Below are 17279 nucleotides of genomic sequence, written 5' to 3' on the forward strand. Positions count from 1 at the left end.
CTTTCTTGTAGTCAATCCAGGCAATGCACAGGTTAGTCAATCTCGTCTTGCAGCCTCTTGCATTTGACTGCTATTTACCAGGAACTGGTATTTTACCCCTCTGGTGTTCCTGCCAATTCCTTTCTGGGCCCCACTCATGCATGGAACCATGTGTCTGTTTATCTTATGATCGCTGTCTCTGTTTGTTTCCTGTCTTATTTTCATGATTCTTTGTCCCGTTTGTGTTGCGTTTGATTTTGCACCCCCTGTTTCGTTAGTCAGTTTAGTTCACTTGTGTTTCCTGGTGTGTTCCATCTCCCTCATTACCTAATGTGTATTTAAGCCCTTAGTTTCCTCCTGTCACTTGTTGTGATCTTCCTCTAGCTGTGTTTCCTGTCCGTTTGGAGTTTCCTAGCTAGTATGTTCAAGTAGCTGCCTAGATTAAGTCCCTTGCAATCTTGTTTCCTGCAGAGTCATTTGTATCCATCCATTCAACCATCCATCCATTCTCTTCCACTTACTAAATTCAGGGTTGTCTATCTAGATATAGACTTCTGTGTATCATCTGGGGGTGACAGATCATGTGCTTTTCTTCTGTTTCTTGTAGTCTGTTATCTCCAAAAGTTGATTCTGTTCATCTGGATGTAGCGTTTTCAGTGGGAGAAATGTTTCGTCACTCATCCAAGTGACTTCTTTAGTCTCATCTGACTGCAGGTTTCCCCAATCTTATAAACAGTACATTTGCATAATGACTGAAACCAGCCCACTGAAGGTACAATGGGCTGGGAGGTCAGTTCCTTTATCATAATTATGCAAATTCTCATGACCATTGATCAACAACCACTGATCAAGGCCCACTGGTCAAAGGCCACTGATCACTGGCCATGAGTACCATTCACAGAGAGTTTGGGAATGGCTGCAATCACAGCATTGTAAGATGATGAAAGATGTACCCTTAGGCCCCCTACTTGATTCAGAGATGGTCTTTCCCTTTTCACATAAATGGCCTCCTTGACTCCGCACTCAAACCAGCGTTCCTCCCTGTCCAGGATGTGTACATTCTCATCATTGAAAGAGTGTCCACTGGCCTGACGAGGTAGCTCTTCTGTGTAGTACCATCCACTTTATCAGAGGTTGTTTGGTTTCCCCGATGTATAGATCCTGGCAATCCTCCTGGCACTTAACAGCGTTACTCTGTTTGTGTCGGGGGACCCAATCCTTGGGGTGGACCAACTTTTGGCGCAGCGTGTTTTAGGGTTTAAAAGCCACTGAGACACTATGTTTAGAAAAAATGCGTCTCAACTGTTCCGACACTCCTGACACGTACGGGATCACTACAGGTTTTCGCTTAGGCAGCGGTTGTCCTCATCTCCTGGATCAGCTGGAGCTTTCTTTTGGCGCCTTCCCAGCTTTGACAAAAGTCCAGCTGAGATAACCACATTTACTCAGGGCCTTATTGATGTGATGTTCTTCTGCTTCCCTGGCTGCTGTGTCTGTGGGGATGTTGTTCGCTCTGTGTTGTAGCGTCCTGATGACACCCAGTTTATGCTCCAGTGAGTGATGAGAGTCAAACCTTAAATACTGATCCGTATTAGTCTGTAGTCTGCTAGTTTTTTTTTTCATGGCAATTTTGATGACCATTCTTTTTTTTTTTAGCTTGTGTCACAGTGAGTGCACCAGGTGATTTTTTTTTCAAACCATCATCACTCTGTGGAAATGCTTTGAAAAGCTGTGCTTTTCTGTCTTCCTCCTTAGACAGTTGTTTCAGTTTCTTCAGTCAGACTTTCTCTCTTTCTTTTAACTGTTCAGGCTTCTCTGTTCCAACATTGCAAACATTTTCTTCACTTTACCTGGAGGTTTCCTGATGTCTACTCGAGGGAAGATTTTGGGGATTGTGTGAACACACGCCTGAATGCTCTAAACTAGCAAAATGCAAGAATAGAATTCTTGCAGTTCGAATGAATAGAGGTAGTTACACTTGTTGATTATGAATGAAATCAGTACATTTGATCACCAGCCCCTAGGTCAGGGGTCAGCAACCTTTCACATCCAAAGAGCCATTTGGACCCGGTTTCCACGCAAACGAAAACACTGGGAGCCGCAAATACTTTTTGACATCTAAAATGAAGATAACACTGTATATATTGTTTTTTACCTTTATGCTTTGTGTGAACAACTAAGGTGTGTTGCTTATGAAATCCTTGAAGTGCTAATGAGAAAATTAAATTTTATTTATGTAATTAACACATTTTGAACTCTTAAAGAAATATAACAAAAGGAAAGGCACCAACCTGAACTAAAATGATCCATGTAGCAAACAAAAACTGTTGTGAGCCGCCACCCTTATACCGCCTTTGGGATTTTGGAGCCTTGACCTGACTTTTAAAAAATAATTGGAAAAAAAGCACTATGCTGCTAAAAGATGAAAAATAGATATTTGCAAAATTCTGCCTAAATATGTATTTTACCTGGAGGGAGGCGGACGCACCTGAGCGGCACCCGCAATCACGCCTTGCCGCCTTAACGTCTGTGCTATCTATGCTGTTGTGTTGGTATGTGTCGGGCTGTGAGCGGAAAAGCTACAGCCGGCTGTATGCTTACAGCAACTGTGTGTGAAAAGTGCTCAATAAATAGAAGCTGAAAAGCGTGTTCCTGTAAACAGCGTCGGGTCTGCCGTGATATGTTTACAATGGGACTTCTGGTCCTGAACCTCTGCGCACAGCGTCTGCAAATCGGGGCTGTACGAAGTCACTTTCATCTTTACGCAGGACTGTAAGCTGTCATCTGTGAGGCGTGAGCGGTGTTTGTTTTTAAAATAGTTCACGGAGGAGAACAGCTGCTGACATAATGTGGATCCGAAGGTCCATAATTGGCCTACCTGGGGTTGAAAGTCTCGATAAATGCACGGCGTTTTGGCGGGTACACCGGCTTCCGTGAGTGTGACGCTTATTTTGAGCGATGAAAAAAATAATAGAATATATTTGTATTTTTATATTTCAATAACACAATAATCTTCCAATTTAGAACTACAAGTTAAAAAAGAACTAACATAAATAAATTACACTTCAGCTAAATACTTCGAATTTATTTTCCCAAACCACGCGGAGCCGCACTATAAGGACTAAAGAGCCGCAATCGGCTCCGGAGCCGCAGGTTGCCAACCCCTGCCCTAGGTGCTACTTACTTTCTTAAACTCCTATGGAAGGAGTCAGGGTGTACTTACTTTTTCAGAGGACTGCAAAGAGTCCTTTGAAACATTTGTCTACAATTGATTGTAGATGCTAAAGTATCTGCAACATCTTAAATTTAACAAAATGAAATTTATCCTCTCATTTAATTTTGCCGTTTCAATTGTAGCTTAGAGTCACGTGAAGCCACATGAATTAGATTCAAGTCAGAGACTACTAACGTAGTTACAATTATGATAATTACAATAATGGTGGGATAGAATATTGAAACAATAATATACTGTATCACTTGTCTTTGCAAACACACAATATAAATATGAGAGGCTACAACTACACAACAAAACACATAAAAAAAAGACAAATGACAAATATATATAGAAACACAAATACCAGGGTGATGAGTTATGTGATTGATACATTGCCTTTTAATGTATCAAAATCCCTTATTGAGATATTATTGTATCATGGGTTCCTGTGACTCTAATTGCTAATTCATTCTCCAAGGTAATCGAACTACACTTCTTCAGTCCAAATGATATAAGTGAGGTAATTCCATAATTTTAAATGTTTAAATCTTCCAGATAAAATGAATATTTGATACAATGACTACATAGATTTTGTGATGTGCTACACAAAGACGCTGTCTAAGAGTAAAAGGGGGCCTTATCTTGTATTGCTATGAGATTTTTAATAAAGTCAGTCTTTGCATGTATGTGGCCTACCTTTCACATCTTCGTCCTCAATAGTTGTGTTGTTGCTATCAGATGATTCCTGCAAAGTACAGAAACCTGATTACAAAAAAATTCACATGAATAATTAATAAAATTAATAAAAATAAATGTGTTTTTTTACACACCCATAAATGCATGCACACATATTCACAACACGCTCAAATTTCTTCATTAAAATCTACAAAACCTCCACACCACGTATACCAAGTATACAAAGCCAAGCATTTGACTTTGCATCACTCCGACACAATGGACTGAGCTGTCTTAGCATAAATGGACAGAGACACACATTTCTTAGCCATTGTTACACATAGGTTGTACAGTGGTGGTATGGTGGTTACTCTGGTAGCACTCTAGTTGACATATGAAGATTGCTAAGCCAGTGGCAGAACCATTGAGCTCCACTGATCTAAACACAGTAGGGGACCATAAGACAAAGAAACACCTCACAGGACTCAAATCCCCAGCAACTCACACTCTCTCTGTCTCCCACATGCATAAATATACAAAGAGATGCACACATTTATTAAAGAAACTTCAAAAACCCTGAAAAATACAGTTTAGCTCACATGGCTAGAGAAACAATGTGGGGACGACAATGATAAATGAAAACCAGTATAAGAAAAAAAGATGTGGACAAAAGGGAGGAGAATGTACCTTGATCCCATCTATTGGATTATGGATAACAGTAGTCTGAGGTTCCTGGAGGAAGAATGGAGAGAAAGAGAGGGGAGAAAACAGAAAGAAGTTGTGGAAACAAGTGAAGGTGTTTCATGATGGCAAAAAAAGGTTGAAAGACATAAGAGAAAGATAAGCACAGCGTAGGATGTGAGTAACACATGGAAAGATGGTAAAAATTCTGAATAGTACGTTAAAGATTGGAAAGAGTTCATGGTAAATGATGACCTTAAGTTCCCAATAAATCCACAAGTGTGAATGATAACTAAATTCTCTGTCGCATGCATTCTCTCTCTCATCAAAGTGATCACTTTAATCCCATTCATTTCATTATAATTTAAATAAATGCAGTTATTAATCTTGTATACAATAACTTTGTCTGGACCTTTCTCCAGAAAGTGTTTTTGATAAAAGTAGATAGAAATGGCAAAAAACAGCTCTGTTCTCACTGATTGCTGGAGCTACTGATTAGAAGTCTGATGGGGAAACTTTCATGATCTTTTCTGCTGGATTATAGGTTCACTGCATTCCAGATATAGAGTGAACTGTCTAAGAAAGCAAAGATGAAAGTATTTGGCTGTTTCCCTTATATCAAATATTTACAGTATGATAACTGCCTCCCAGCTGTACCTTGTATTAACTGTATTATAACACAGACATGTCTTCTCAGATAAACTGAAGATATATTTTCACAAAATTAAGACTGGATTTTTTTCCCACTGGAACTGCAAAAATCTTTTAATGGCCTACACAAATTCACTTGGTTCTGAAGTACTAAGACCTGATAGATATGGACCATATTTACCATGCATGCTATGTTAAGTATTGCCCCTACTCTAAATGTTTCAAATAATAGGTGTAGTGTAAAAGTGTAAATGCAAGTAATGTGTGTGAACCAAATCTCAGGCTCACAAAAGTCCACTAAAGTAGTGATTAATTATACGTGAACTGAGAATCAGGCAAATCTACAGAAGTTTTAAAACATGGAGCTAAAAATAAACACAACATATCACTTTTATTAGCATAGAAAAGTTGTGTCACGGTTCTGGGTCATTTTGACCCAGCATTTTCAGTTCCTTATGTTTTGGTATTCTTCTGTATTATGATTTATCTTCTGATTCTTTATTGTGTTGTTTTAATTTTTATTATTATAGGTTTGGTTTAGTGTCAAGTTTGCGTCTTGGTGATTTTCTCTTGTTTCCTGTTTTACTTTGAAGGTCTATGTCTTATTTGCAGTGAGTTTAGTTTTGCTTCCCTCTGTCTCGTTAGCCCTAATCTCTCCCAGCTGTGTCTCCCTCCAGTTTCCCATTCCCTGATTACGCCTCTGTGTATATAAGCCCTGTGTTTTCCTTTCTTCTCTGTTGCGTCGTGCCCTCAGATTTTGCCTGTGTGTTCCAGTTAGTGCTTTCATAGTTTGGTTTTTGTTCTTTGCCAGCAATAAAGCTGTGGTTTTGAGTTGCAATTTTGTCTCCACGAGTCCTGTGTTTGGGTCCTCATCCCTGCCTGCTTGCACACACAGCCTTAACAAGTTGACATAGGTACCATAAATGTCAACTTTTGTTTCAAATTGATGCAAATTTTAATCAGTTTTCTTCAGTTTTTGGTTGAAAAGTGCAACGTTTCACAGCCTGCTGGCTGTAAGCCTTTTAAAGTGGTTTTGATTGGAAGTGAGACCAGGTGCATTCTCCTAGTGTTTTTAGATTTTTAAACAATTACAGAGATGTGGACCATGCATTGGTTCCCCAGCGGGACTCTCAATTCTCTCAGTTCTACTGTCCTGGGGACTGTAATGTCCCCAGGACATTACAGTAGAACTGATGGAATGCAGAAACTTCTTGAGCTGTGACTGCAAGCATAAAACAAAAATCTTCACTCACCACGGGCTGTATTTGCATCAACCATAGATGACTGCTTAACAGCAAATGCTCTAAAAATGGTCCAAATACATACAAGCATATCATCTTGAAAGGATGGTTTGCCAAATTTATGCCTGGAAAAGTTTTTGACTTGTATAGACCCATCCCAGAGGTTTGCAAATCAAGAAACAACCCAATACAAAGCTTCTTGATGTGTGGCTACAACCACAGCAACGAGGTTATTTTATTATGCATTAACCAGCCAGTTAAAAAAGAAAATAAAAACCCTAAATTGATCCATTAGTAGTTCTCAAGCGAGCACCCCAGTGGGTAGTGACTCTCACTGTTTCTTTTTGTGCCTTTTGGGTTATGTATGCTTGTATCTGGATCCTCCTAGAATGATGTTTTTATTTTTTTAGAAAACAGCACATGCATGGACACCTTTACAAAGAATGAACACAAAGAATAATTCCAATAAGTACAACCTGTGTCAGTATTTGTTTTATTTTAAGGGGTTTGTTACTGGGATTGGACCTAACTGTACTCTCTTGGCAAGAAAGGGAAATGAGTTAAAAAGCAAAATTATTGAGCTGTTACTTTAAAAGTGATTGAAAAGTTAGAATAACACACAAAATCATAGCAACAACCCATAGAGCTTTTCTTTTTTTTTTTTTTTTTACCAAAACCATACACGTCTCCCCCTTTCTCAGTCTCTCTTTGACTGTCTCTCTCTCTCGCACACACACACACACACACACACTGCTAGAAATGTTTTGGACAGACAGAAACACATAGAGCTGCATACCAGTGCAGCAGAGGGGATGTTGCCTTTGGGACTGGTGACTATGCTGTTTCTCGTGCTGTTTGTTTGAGGCTGTGCAGGAAACAAAAAGTATTATATTAGTACTCAGCGACCATTCTGAGATGTGACTTCTGCTGGTAGTGAAGTGGGTGGTAACTGTGTAAAAATATACAGTTAATAATAGCAGATGGCAGCAAAATTCTCCTAAGACAAAAGTAGTGTCTAGAATGAAGAGTGTAGTCATTCAACTATGGATCCAAAACAGTTTCCACACTTTTTTTTTTTTTTTGCTACATTATTAATCAGGTAAAAAAGTTTTCAACAATCTTTCATGCTGACTCATTTCTCTATGCAGGAAAATCCAAACAGCAATCACAGCATTTTTCTTTTTCATTACTGCCCACTGGCTGTGGATGTAATCTGGCAAATGGTAAATTAAATAAATAACAGCTGATCAACTCCACAATATCTGTCAAACATGAAAAACAAGCATCTATTTTGACTCACTGCATTAGTATCTCTAATGTGTCTTCCTGACATTCAAATAGAGAAAATGAGGTCAAAACGTAACAGAGATGCAAAACTTATGAAACAAAACAAACACAGAAAACACAGCCAGCCACTAGTAACATGTTAAATGTACAGCAAAAAGACTCACAGACATAACTTTTCTATTTCAATTACATCAGAAGAAACATGCAAAAACAGGAATTATTCACAGACTTCATGCTTGAATCACTGGAATTCTATATTTTCTGTTCATAATTTTCCACGGTACTGTTACTTGTAATTGATGTTGTGTTAGGCAAAAGGACAAGAAAATATAGAAATTCAGTGTGCTCAGGGGCTGAAGCTGATCTCACCCACTTTACCACTGTTGCCAAATACTAACAGCAACGTTTCGTAAAAATGCCAAAAATACTCTCAGCTATCAACTTGTGGAGTCAATGCTTTGCACACTATGCTGTTTAAAAAAAGGCTAGTTGGTTGCAACATCCATGGTGCTTTTCTAGCTGATGGGGAAAATGGGGAAATCTGAAAAGCTTATATTCACATTGCTATCACTGAAAAAAGGGTGAACTTGGTTAAACACAACATAGTTATCTTTCAACAAATTTGTAATGTACTTATGAGAGAAGCATTAAGAGTGTTCTTGAATGCTATTATATTTTCTCACATTAACTATTGCATATCCTCATATCCCAAGAGAGGGTTACAACACTAAAACTAATTAAGCACCTTTATAATCAAGTTTTTAGGAAACTAAGGTCTTTTCATTATTGTAATTCAGGTGTGCGACTCATTTTTAGAACTGCTCACATTATTGAACCCCCACCTCTAGAATACTTAACCAGAACACATAACCAAAGCTTTGAGATCAACTCGAGGTTACTTTAAGGTTCATAAAGGAACTCTCCTTTCTCCCAATCCGCCTTTTTATTTAAAGCTCTAATGCCTCCAGAGGGACTCCTTTGTTCCCAGCCTTTGTTCCTGAAGGCCTCTGCCTCTTTCACTACCAGCCCCTTGTAAAACCACCTTGAAGGTCTCTGTTTCTTTTGTCACCAGCCTGCTGAGGGTCACTGATGGTCACTACTTCCAGCCACACTACCGGAGCATAGCCTTCTAGTCAGTCTCCACAACTGCTTCATCTCTGCCACTGGTCTCCAGGCTGGGCCTCAACCTCAGCATTGAACTTTGCTGGAAACTTATACACATAGACCAGTACCTACTCTCTGACTTGTACCACCCTCTGCAACAAAAGCTTGGAGTAATCAGTATCCTGTAACACCGGGCAGAAAACATTGCCTTTAAGCCAAAAGGGAAAGAAAAAGAACACATACATTAAGAAAGCTCTTAAAACATCCAACTTATCCCAACTGAGCTTTCAGTTTGAGCTTTCAAATCAGCACAGATGCACAAAAAAGAAGGTCAGAACACCAACTAGGAAGAAACACAATGGCAAACAGAACAAACAACATAGTATATGCTGTGCAGTGCAGTGAGGAGTGCTCAGACCTCTAGACTGGAGAAACCAAACAGCCACTTCATAAAAGCATGGCACAACACAGAAGAGCCACCCGGACAGGACAAGGCTCAGAATAATAACACATTTGCACTTAAAGTGCATAAAGTGCATTTAACTTAAACCTAAATAGATTGCTTACACAACCTTATATACAGCTAAATGGATTGGTTCTTATGGAGCACCTTTCTACTCTACTTGAGCACTGAAAGGGCTTTGTACAAAATTCCTCATTTATCATTCAAGCTGGTGATGGCTCACCAACTGGCTATAATAATAGTAGATATTAAGCAGAAAAAGGACACAGTGATAGACCAAGTGATAGCAACATCAGGCAGAAGGAACACTTAAAATACATTAATTTAAAGATATTGTAATTGTCGGGATGTCTTTTGCCCAGCAACTCACAAAATTGCTTGTTGTGAAGTTTACTGTTTATTTCTTTCAAAAGTTATAAGAAACAATTACCAAAAATAATACTGAACAGTACATGCAACTTTAAAATACTGTAAATATCTTGTCATTAGGGTTAGTTACGACACTTACGTGTGAAGCTTTAAAAAAAGCATATTTACAAAAAAAAAAGCTGGAAACAAAGAGGAGATGTGGAAGTTATAATGAGAGATAGTGCCTGTGCCAATGCCAGAATGCTTGTTTATGTACATTTTACATCATGGTCCAGCAAAGGACAAGCTGTGGTTGTGTAATGATAGATTAATCATCTGGTGGGAAATAATCTGAGATTACCAATCTAAACCCCTAAGAAGGGAAAGGAGGGGTTGTGCAGAGGATGAAAAAGGGAAGAGAAGCTGAAGGAAAATGAAGAAATGTAGGATATGAAGAGTGACATAAGGAAACAGGTCAGGAGGAATGGAAGAAGGGCTTCTGTCTGATGCTTCATTGTCGGTGGCAACACTTTCCTATTTGTTAGTGATTTATTAAGTTGCAGTGATTTTTTTCCGATCAGAACCACTGTATGATTCAAGTGTTTTAGGCACTTGTGACAGAGATCTTTAAAATACATTGTGCATGAAGAAAATCATTATGTTTTGCTACACATAAATACAGAATTGCTCTGCCACATTGGACAGGGGAAGCTACCCTTCCAAGCAAGTCAGTTGACACAGAGGTCTATCGAAATCAAAAACATAACTGCTAAATGTTTTACTTATTTTTAAATGTATTCATTTGTTACAAATTCAAGACATATATTCCAGTTATCAGACACTTAAATAAAAAATGTGGATTTTGATACCAAATTTTTATGATGTTGCGTGAAATTTAAAAACTGACAAAGTTACTCCATCATCTAAGCAAGTTTTCTTTCTGTGTGACAGAGATACATCTCACAAGAAAGCACATTATACATGCGTCTCTAAGTCATTGGGCGATTGTGGCTCAAGATTTGGGAGTTTGCCTTGTAATCGTAAGGTTGCCTGTTCGAGCCCCGGCTCGGACAGTCTCGGTCATTGTGTCCTTGGGCAAGACACTTCACCTGTTGCCTACTAGTGGTGGTCAGAGAGCCCGGTGGCGCCAGTGTCCGGCAGCCTCCCCTCTGTCAGTGCGTCCCAGGGTGGCTGTGGCTACAATGTAGCTTGCCATCACCAGTGTGTGAATGGGTGCATGACTGGATGTGTAAAGCGCTTTGGGGTCCTTAGGGACTAGTAAAGCGCTATACAAATACAGACCATTTACCATTATCATTCAAAGGCATAGTTGATTCCTAGGTGACCCAGAGTTTGAGTTTTTTTGTCTGGACTTGTACTTTTTGTAAGGAGGAGATAATATCTGCTGATATTTTATATCGACACAGCATTTAATTTAACAAGACATTATCTTCTGTTATTTTGGTACAAACAAAGAAAAATAAATAAATAAATAAAGTTAAACTATGAGCTGTGTGAGACACATTATAGGGTAATTACACTACAAATTTCACCCTACTTAAATAAAATCAGATCTATTTGGTTGAATAACTGAGTGTATCCAGCATTTATCAAAAGTATGAGGAGGTACAGGAGGAGGAGCTGTCATGGATGACCAAGCCGCTGCATGGAAAGTACCATCGACAAATAAAAGAAGTAGATGATATCAAGACATCCCACCAGTGACTAGAAAAGGCCAGTTTAAAGGAGTTTGAGTTTGTCTTGGTTTGGTCTTGTTCATTCTTTAGGGAATTATGCAATTCTTGTATTCAGTTTGCGTGCCCTGGTACTAGTCCTTAGTTCATTGAATTTTGTTCCCTTTTGTGCTCTGTTTGCCTTAGTTTATGTGTCCTCTGTGTGTCCTCCCCAGCACCCCCTGTGTGTAGTCAGTTGTATCTGGTTGCAAATGTAAAGTTTTTGTCTCTGTCTTGCCTCCATGTTTCTCTTGCCCTCTCTCTCTGTCCCGCATTCTAGCTCTCTCACTCATTCTCTGTATTTAGTCAGTCTGATCTCAGTGTTTGTTTTCTCTGTCTTCCTGTGTCTGGTCCATCTGTTTCCTGTTTTATTCTGACAGTCAGTTGTCCTGTGCACATCGTTGCATGCCTCACATGCTGATATGACACTCTGATCATGGCAGTACAGCAACAGGCCCTAAGCACCAGATGCACAACCAGGTCGCTGGGACAGTGTACAGGAACATCTGTGCCACATACAGACTAGCAGTCTGCCAGTCATAATGAGAGACACCACCAAAGGTGGAAACAACAGCACTAAGATCTTGTGGGACTTTGGGTTCCAGACAGAAAAGCAGCTGTTTAACAACACATAGTGGTAGCTGACAAGGAACAAAAGACAGCAACATGAGGAAGAAGGAGCATCCGAAAACAGAGGAATATCAGGGGCTGAAGGAACAGCTGGAGCAGACATGGAAAGTAAACTACAAAGTGGTCCCAGTGGTAATATGAACACTAGGAACTGCAACCCCAAAACTGGAAGAATGGCTCCGGCAGATTCCAGGAACAACATCAGAGGTCGCTGTGCAGAAGTGTGACCTAAACTGACCACTCACAGTTTACTACAAGCCTCATTTACCCATTCACACACACACAATGGATACTGGGGGCAAAATGGAGTTCTTGCCAGGTGCACTTCAACATTAACAGTGGTGGAGCTGCATACTGAACCACCAACCGTATGACTGCGAATAACCCAACCTACCTGCTGAGCCACAGCTGTGTTTGAGTGCATTACATGTGACTGTGTCTATATTCTGAGTGCTTCATGCATTCAAAATGAATGGTGCCTTCACAGATATCCACTTTATCTATGTCATGTGTATTAATGCACTCCTATACATTAGAGATACTGGCTTTTAAACTTAAAACAAGCTGGATCATCCCTCTGCTCTAGCACAGTGGATGTGCTAACCATAATTTTCTTAAAGAATTTTACATTTTGACAGTTGGCACATTAAAATTTTAACTTGCTTTATCAGCGATGAACTATATTAACTGACAACGGTTTTCAGATTTCCACATACTTTCCAATAGCCAAAAGTGCATTCTTAATGCAGGGTCATTTAAGGTTGTGAATATCACAGCCATTTTATACTGGGTTTTCAGCCTTGTTCCTTGCATTTGCTTTTGAATAGTAATAATACAGTCACCAAATTCTTTGTGAGAAACCTGTTCTTAAATGGTTGAACCCCTCATCATCATTATGATCATTCTGAAGGTCTGACACTCAGTAGGGTGTTTGTGTTTTTACGTTTAATCATTATATTGGCCCATTGTCAGTTAACCTAAAAAAGTTGTTGGATGTTCCACTAATTCCATCTTTTTTAATATGTTTCCTGACATGTTTTCTTGAATCCAATTTAAAACAACTTCGGATACCTTCCCAAACATGTCTTCCCCTGTTTTAATATTTTTAATTAAATTAAAAGGATAATGTGAAAGGATAATAGAAACGTCTAGGAAAGAAAACAATACAGCCATCACAGACACCCAAAAACAATATCTTCCAAAAAATTAAAGTGAACGCAATCGTGCTTTAAAAAGGAAAGGCAGCCAAGAATATGAAGAGAAACACTGCAGATGAAAATGAAGAGGATGACCTAGCTTACCTTGACATCAGCCTTCTTGTTGAGGAGACTCTTGGCTGCTGCAGAGAGGCAGAACGACACACCCTCAGATGGTAGAGTACACATTATTTACCTTCAGATGACCACTGCTTTGTAATCTGCTCACACAAATGCAGATCCACATCCGCGGTCATTCATGCATGCATGCAGGCACTGGCTTAAAAGAAAAAAAAATCACCTGCTTGTCAAAGTGCACAAATAAACATGAAGAGTTACAATGCCTATCCTCCCATCCACTACCACTAGGAGCAGGGGGGAAAGGAATTTACCCCCCCCTCTCAAAAAATGCAAAATTCTTTCCCTGCTTCTTAAAAAGCAAATGAATAAAATGTGCAAAAACTCACACATATATTAAAAAGAATTCTCCATCCTGCTAGCACTTCCTGATCCTGATCCATTGCCCAAAGCATTAGATAAGCAGAGGGCATCAAACACGAGGGAGGGGGGAGAAGTCAAACTAATTCTCTGTATAATCCAAATACACTCTCTCGCACCGTTGCACGCACATGCATAGATAGAAGGGGGATTAGGAGCGAAAGCATGAGGGAAGAGGAACAGAGATGCAGGTATATGATAATGGGTTTGTTAATCTGAAGAGTAGGCTGGATTAATTCACAGAGTTCACTGATGGGCAGGAATTAGTCTGGGATGATGTGGAAAAAATAAAGTATGTGTTTTGCTGCTTAAATGCTGATAAAAAGGGAAGAAACAGCTTAAAAACACTCCAGTTCTGCTGACATTAATCTTTTATCATGTTGGAGCTCTTAGTGGATGTGTGATCCCCAACCTAAAAGCAGCACTGAACAGTTACTGCACTCCACATTTAAAATGTGATAACTAAACTCCCACTTATACACCACAGTGCATGCTATTTGTCTGTACAAGGAAAGAAAAGTCTGTAATACTCTTCCCTTCAGATGAGAAATGAGATTGCTTACCTTGGCAAACAGTTAATGAAGCAATAAGGGTGAGGAAGAGGAGAGAAAGATTTAGGAAGAGAGATTAAAACAAGCTGAGGGATAGAGCTAAAGGAGTGTGTGATGTTGTGACCCTGGGAGATTTCCGTTTAATCACATCTGCTCCTGCCTCAATGAGGGGAAAGGATGTAAAGTTTTAAAAGCTGCAGGGAGAAAATGCTAAAAGATGTGCTTGCGAAATGTGTTTACCTTGTTCCACGATGCCAGCTGTGGTTCCTGCTACAGCGCTGACAGCAGCAGGGGCTGTAGTCTGACGGCCCACTGAAAAATACAGAGTATCATTAACAGTACCAGTCAAAACTTTAATACTACTATGTGAATGGATCAAACTAAAAAAATAACACGTATGGGTTTGTGTAGAAAGACAGCATAACCAAAACGACTTTATATATGGGTGATATTGTATTTTAATGCCAAATCTGTTTCAAGAACAGCTTTGCATATTCTTCAGTCTTCAACTAGCTTCATGAGATCATCCCCTGAGTTTAAGCAACAACCTTGAAGAAATTCCCAATTGCTGATCACTTGTTGGCTGTTTTTCCTTCAATCTGTGCTCTAATTTATCATAATCTCACTTGACTGTCGGTCAGGGATTGTGGAAGTCAGATCATCTGATACAGCCCTCCATTATCCTTGTTACTGTTCACACAGCTCCCACGGGGCGTCTTGGTGTGACTTTACTCATGGTGCTACTGAAAAAAATGATGTTTGTTCTATCCATAAACAAGAGGGGATGTTGTGTTACTGCAGGATGTTATGGTACTTATGCCAGCCACAAATCTGTCTACAGACTGGAGAAATTGCATTGCTTCATATGGCCACTTGAGGCTGACTTCAAAAGTGAGCCAATCCCCACAGACTTCCATGTTATAATGTCCAACTTTACAAGATAAATGAACATATTTGCAGGCTATTATAAAAATAATTATGTCTCCCCATTTCATAAGAACTGTATGTAAACATCTTATTCTACTGGTGATTCTTGTTTTGAGCTTCTGGTGCCCCAGGAAAGGACTTTGGAAATTTCAGCAGGAAGCACCAGAAGATAACCGTTGCCCAACCACTGTGAACTTAGGAACCGGAATTCTAATTTTTGGCTTTTTTTTTTCTACTCATTTTTGTCACGTTGGATTATAGTCTCAAATGAGCTGGAGGCCTTTGTACTGAGTCACAGCTTCCCCATTTGAACTTTACTGGGCACAGGATAGAGTGGATCTCTTTCCTGATCAGTGCATACCCCTTCTCCTTACTCTCATTCTTCTCAACACCTGTACCAGAAATCAGCATTAGCATAGGATAGGTTAGTTAAATTAGGATAAAAGTCTGGTGAATTCATCAAGTGACTGTTACTATTTGATTAAGCTTTTGCCAGTTCTTTTCCTGGCCACTAAAGAATAACCTGGTTGAATTTGCCATGTGCATGAACCATAGTGAAGAGCTGCTGTTAACAGGCAGAATCTCATAATTGACCTGCAGGGCTACACAATAAAGTATTTCATCAGTAGATAGCAGGATCGACATCCAGAGGTTATCAGTTTGAACCAGGTCAATATCCTTTGGAACCAGAAGCTTTGATCCTTGAAGAGCCAGTCCACAACCGCACTATAGGGATAACTGTAACTCAAAGAGTCTACAAACCCATATGATGTTGTCATGCCAGATGAACCATGACCTTGTGACATTACCCACTGGTTAGTGAAGTCCTACTGCAAAGCCTCAAGCTGAGCTATCTTGGTCTTATGCAACTGGATGTGACATTCAATACGGTTATCTGACAGAAAAACAGAAGGACACTGCTTGCTCACAGACTAGTCACTTGTCAATTGCATGGTAAAAAAACCTGTTTTATCCTTCTTTTTAACTCTAATGGTGATATAATTAAGAAAATAAGCATTGTAGTGAATTCAATAAGATTTAAATGTAGCTATTGATACCATAGAGTCATCAGGAAAGTATTTACAGCCACAGATTCAGGGATGGGAAGAATAGGTGTTTAAAGCATGCCCACATTACCTCCACTTTATACACCACGTTTTTATATAGTCTGGTTTGAAATAAATCATTTTTACCTTACCTTAGGTTGCTGTCTGTTCATTAGAACTAAAGCTAAAAAAAAATGTTACCTGATAGAAAGCAAGAAAAATACAAAAACACCAAAGTTCACTGATGAGACTTTTTTTCAGGTGTTGAAAGTATTCAACAGGATTCATCGACCTACTTTTACAGGTTGATGAACACTGTTTGTAATTAATTTGATGATCTCCACAAAATGCACTTTGTAGCACTAGAAATAAACTATTGTGTTAAGAGTTATAATTTTGTATGTTTGGGGAAAATGTAAAAATAAATATTGGTATATCAGTCGTTCTTAGTTGTATAGTTTTTCTTAATATACAGGAGGGCTTACGATGTTAAGTTTGTTAAATGGTTCTAGTCCTACCAACTGTAAGTCAAAATGTGATTGGTTAAAAAAAAGAATTATAGTTTTTAGCCAGTAATCCTTTCATTTTAAAGGAAATCTGATACACAACAAATACAAAACATGTTGCAAAAAATATTTGGCTTTCTCTAGATTTGCTAGTCAAGCAAATCGGGTCAGGCCAGTGAGTGTTCATTTCATTTTCTTAACACTACTATTAGCTTCTTTATGGATTTCAGTGACTTAGCTTTTGCCATTTATCATAAAAGAACAACGTGACAAATAAACAAGATTTAGTTATATGTGACACTGACACAATATAATTACAGCTATGTTGGGTGAGCTTTTAAATAAGACAAATCTCTACCATAGCATCTCCCATGAGCCTGTTATGCGTTAATGTGTGTTTTGTGTGTGTCTGTGTGTGTGTAGGTGTAAATTTTTGAAGAGATGGCATGTCACCTCTCCTCATCACCTCTGTCTTTTTAAAGAGCAACACTCACCAGAGAAGTTCCTGGAGACAAGCATGGTAGTAAGAATGGCACCCTGATGAGGAAG

The 17279-nt window shown here is 39.1% G+C and overlaps 1 protein-coding gene across 4 annotated transcripts in view; it reads right to left on the reverse strand.

Moving 5' to 3' along the window:
- The window catches only part of camk2b2 (calcium/calmodulin-dependent protein kinase (CaM kinase) II beta 2), a 71307-nt gene that overhangs the window by 12181 nt on the left and 41847 nt on the right, over nt 1-17279 (reverse strand). For 2 of the 4 annotated variants that reach the window (XM_084936084.1, XM_084936083.1), the window contains exons 12-17: nt 17225-17267; nt 14492-14563; nt 13308-13345; nt 7238-7306; nt 4556-4600; nt 3890-3938 (exon numbers count right to left, since the gene is read on the reverse strand). In XM_084936084.1, coding sequence (XP_084792210.1) covers nt 3890-3938; nt 4556-4600; nt 7238-7306; nt 13308-13345; nt 14492-14563; nt 17225-17267 — 316 coding nt within the window. The remainder of the gene's footprint in view (nt 1-3889; nt 3939-4555; nt 4601-7237; nt 7307-13307; nt 13346-14491; nt 14564-17224; nt 17268-17279) is intronic. The other 2 variants (XM_084936085.1, XM_084936086.1) reach the window with 2 other exon arrangements.

The sequence above is a fragment of the Perissodus microlepis genome, chromosome 7 (assembly GCF_051167445.1).
Source record: "Perissodus microlepis isolate ML-2025 ecotype Zambia chromosome 7, ASM5116744v1, whole genome shotgun sequence".
NCBI classification, from domain to species: domain Eukaryota; kingdom Metazoa; phylum Chordata; class Actinopteri; order Cichliformes; family Cichlidae; genus Perissodus; species Perissodus microlepis.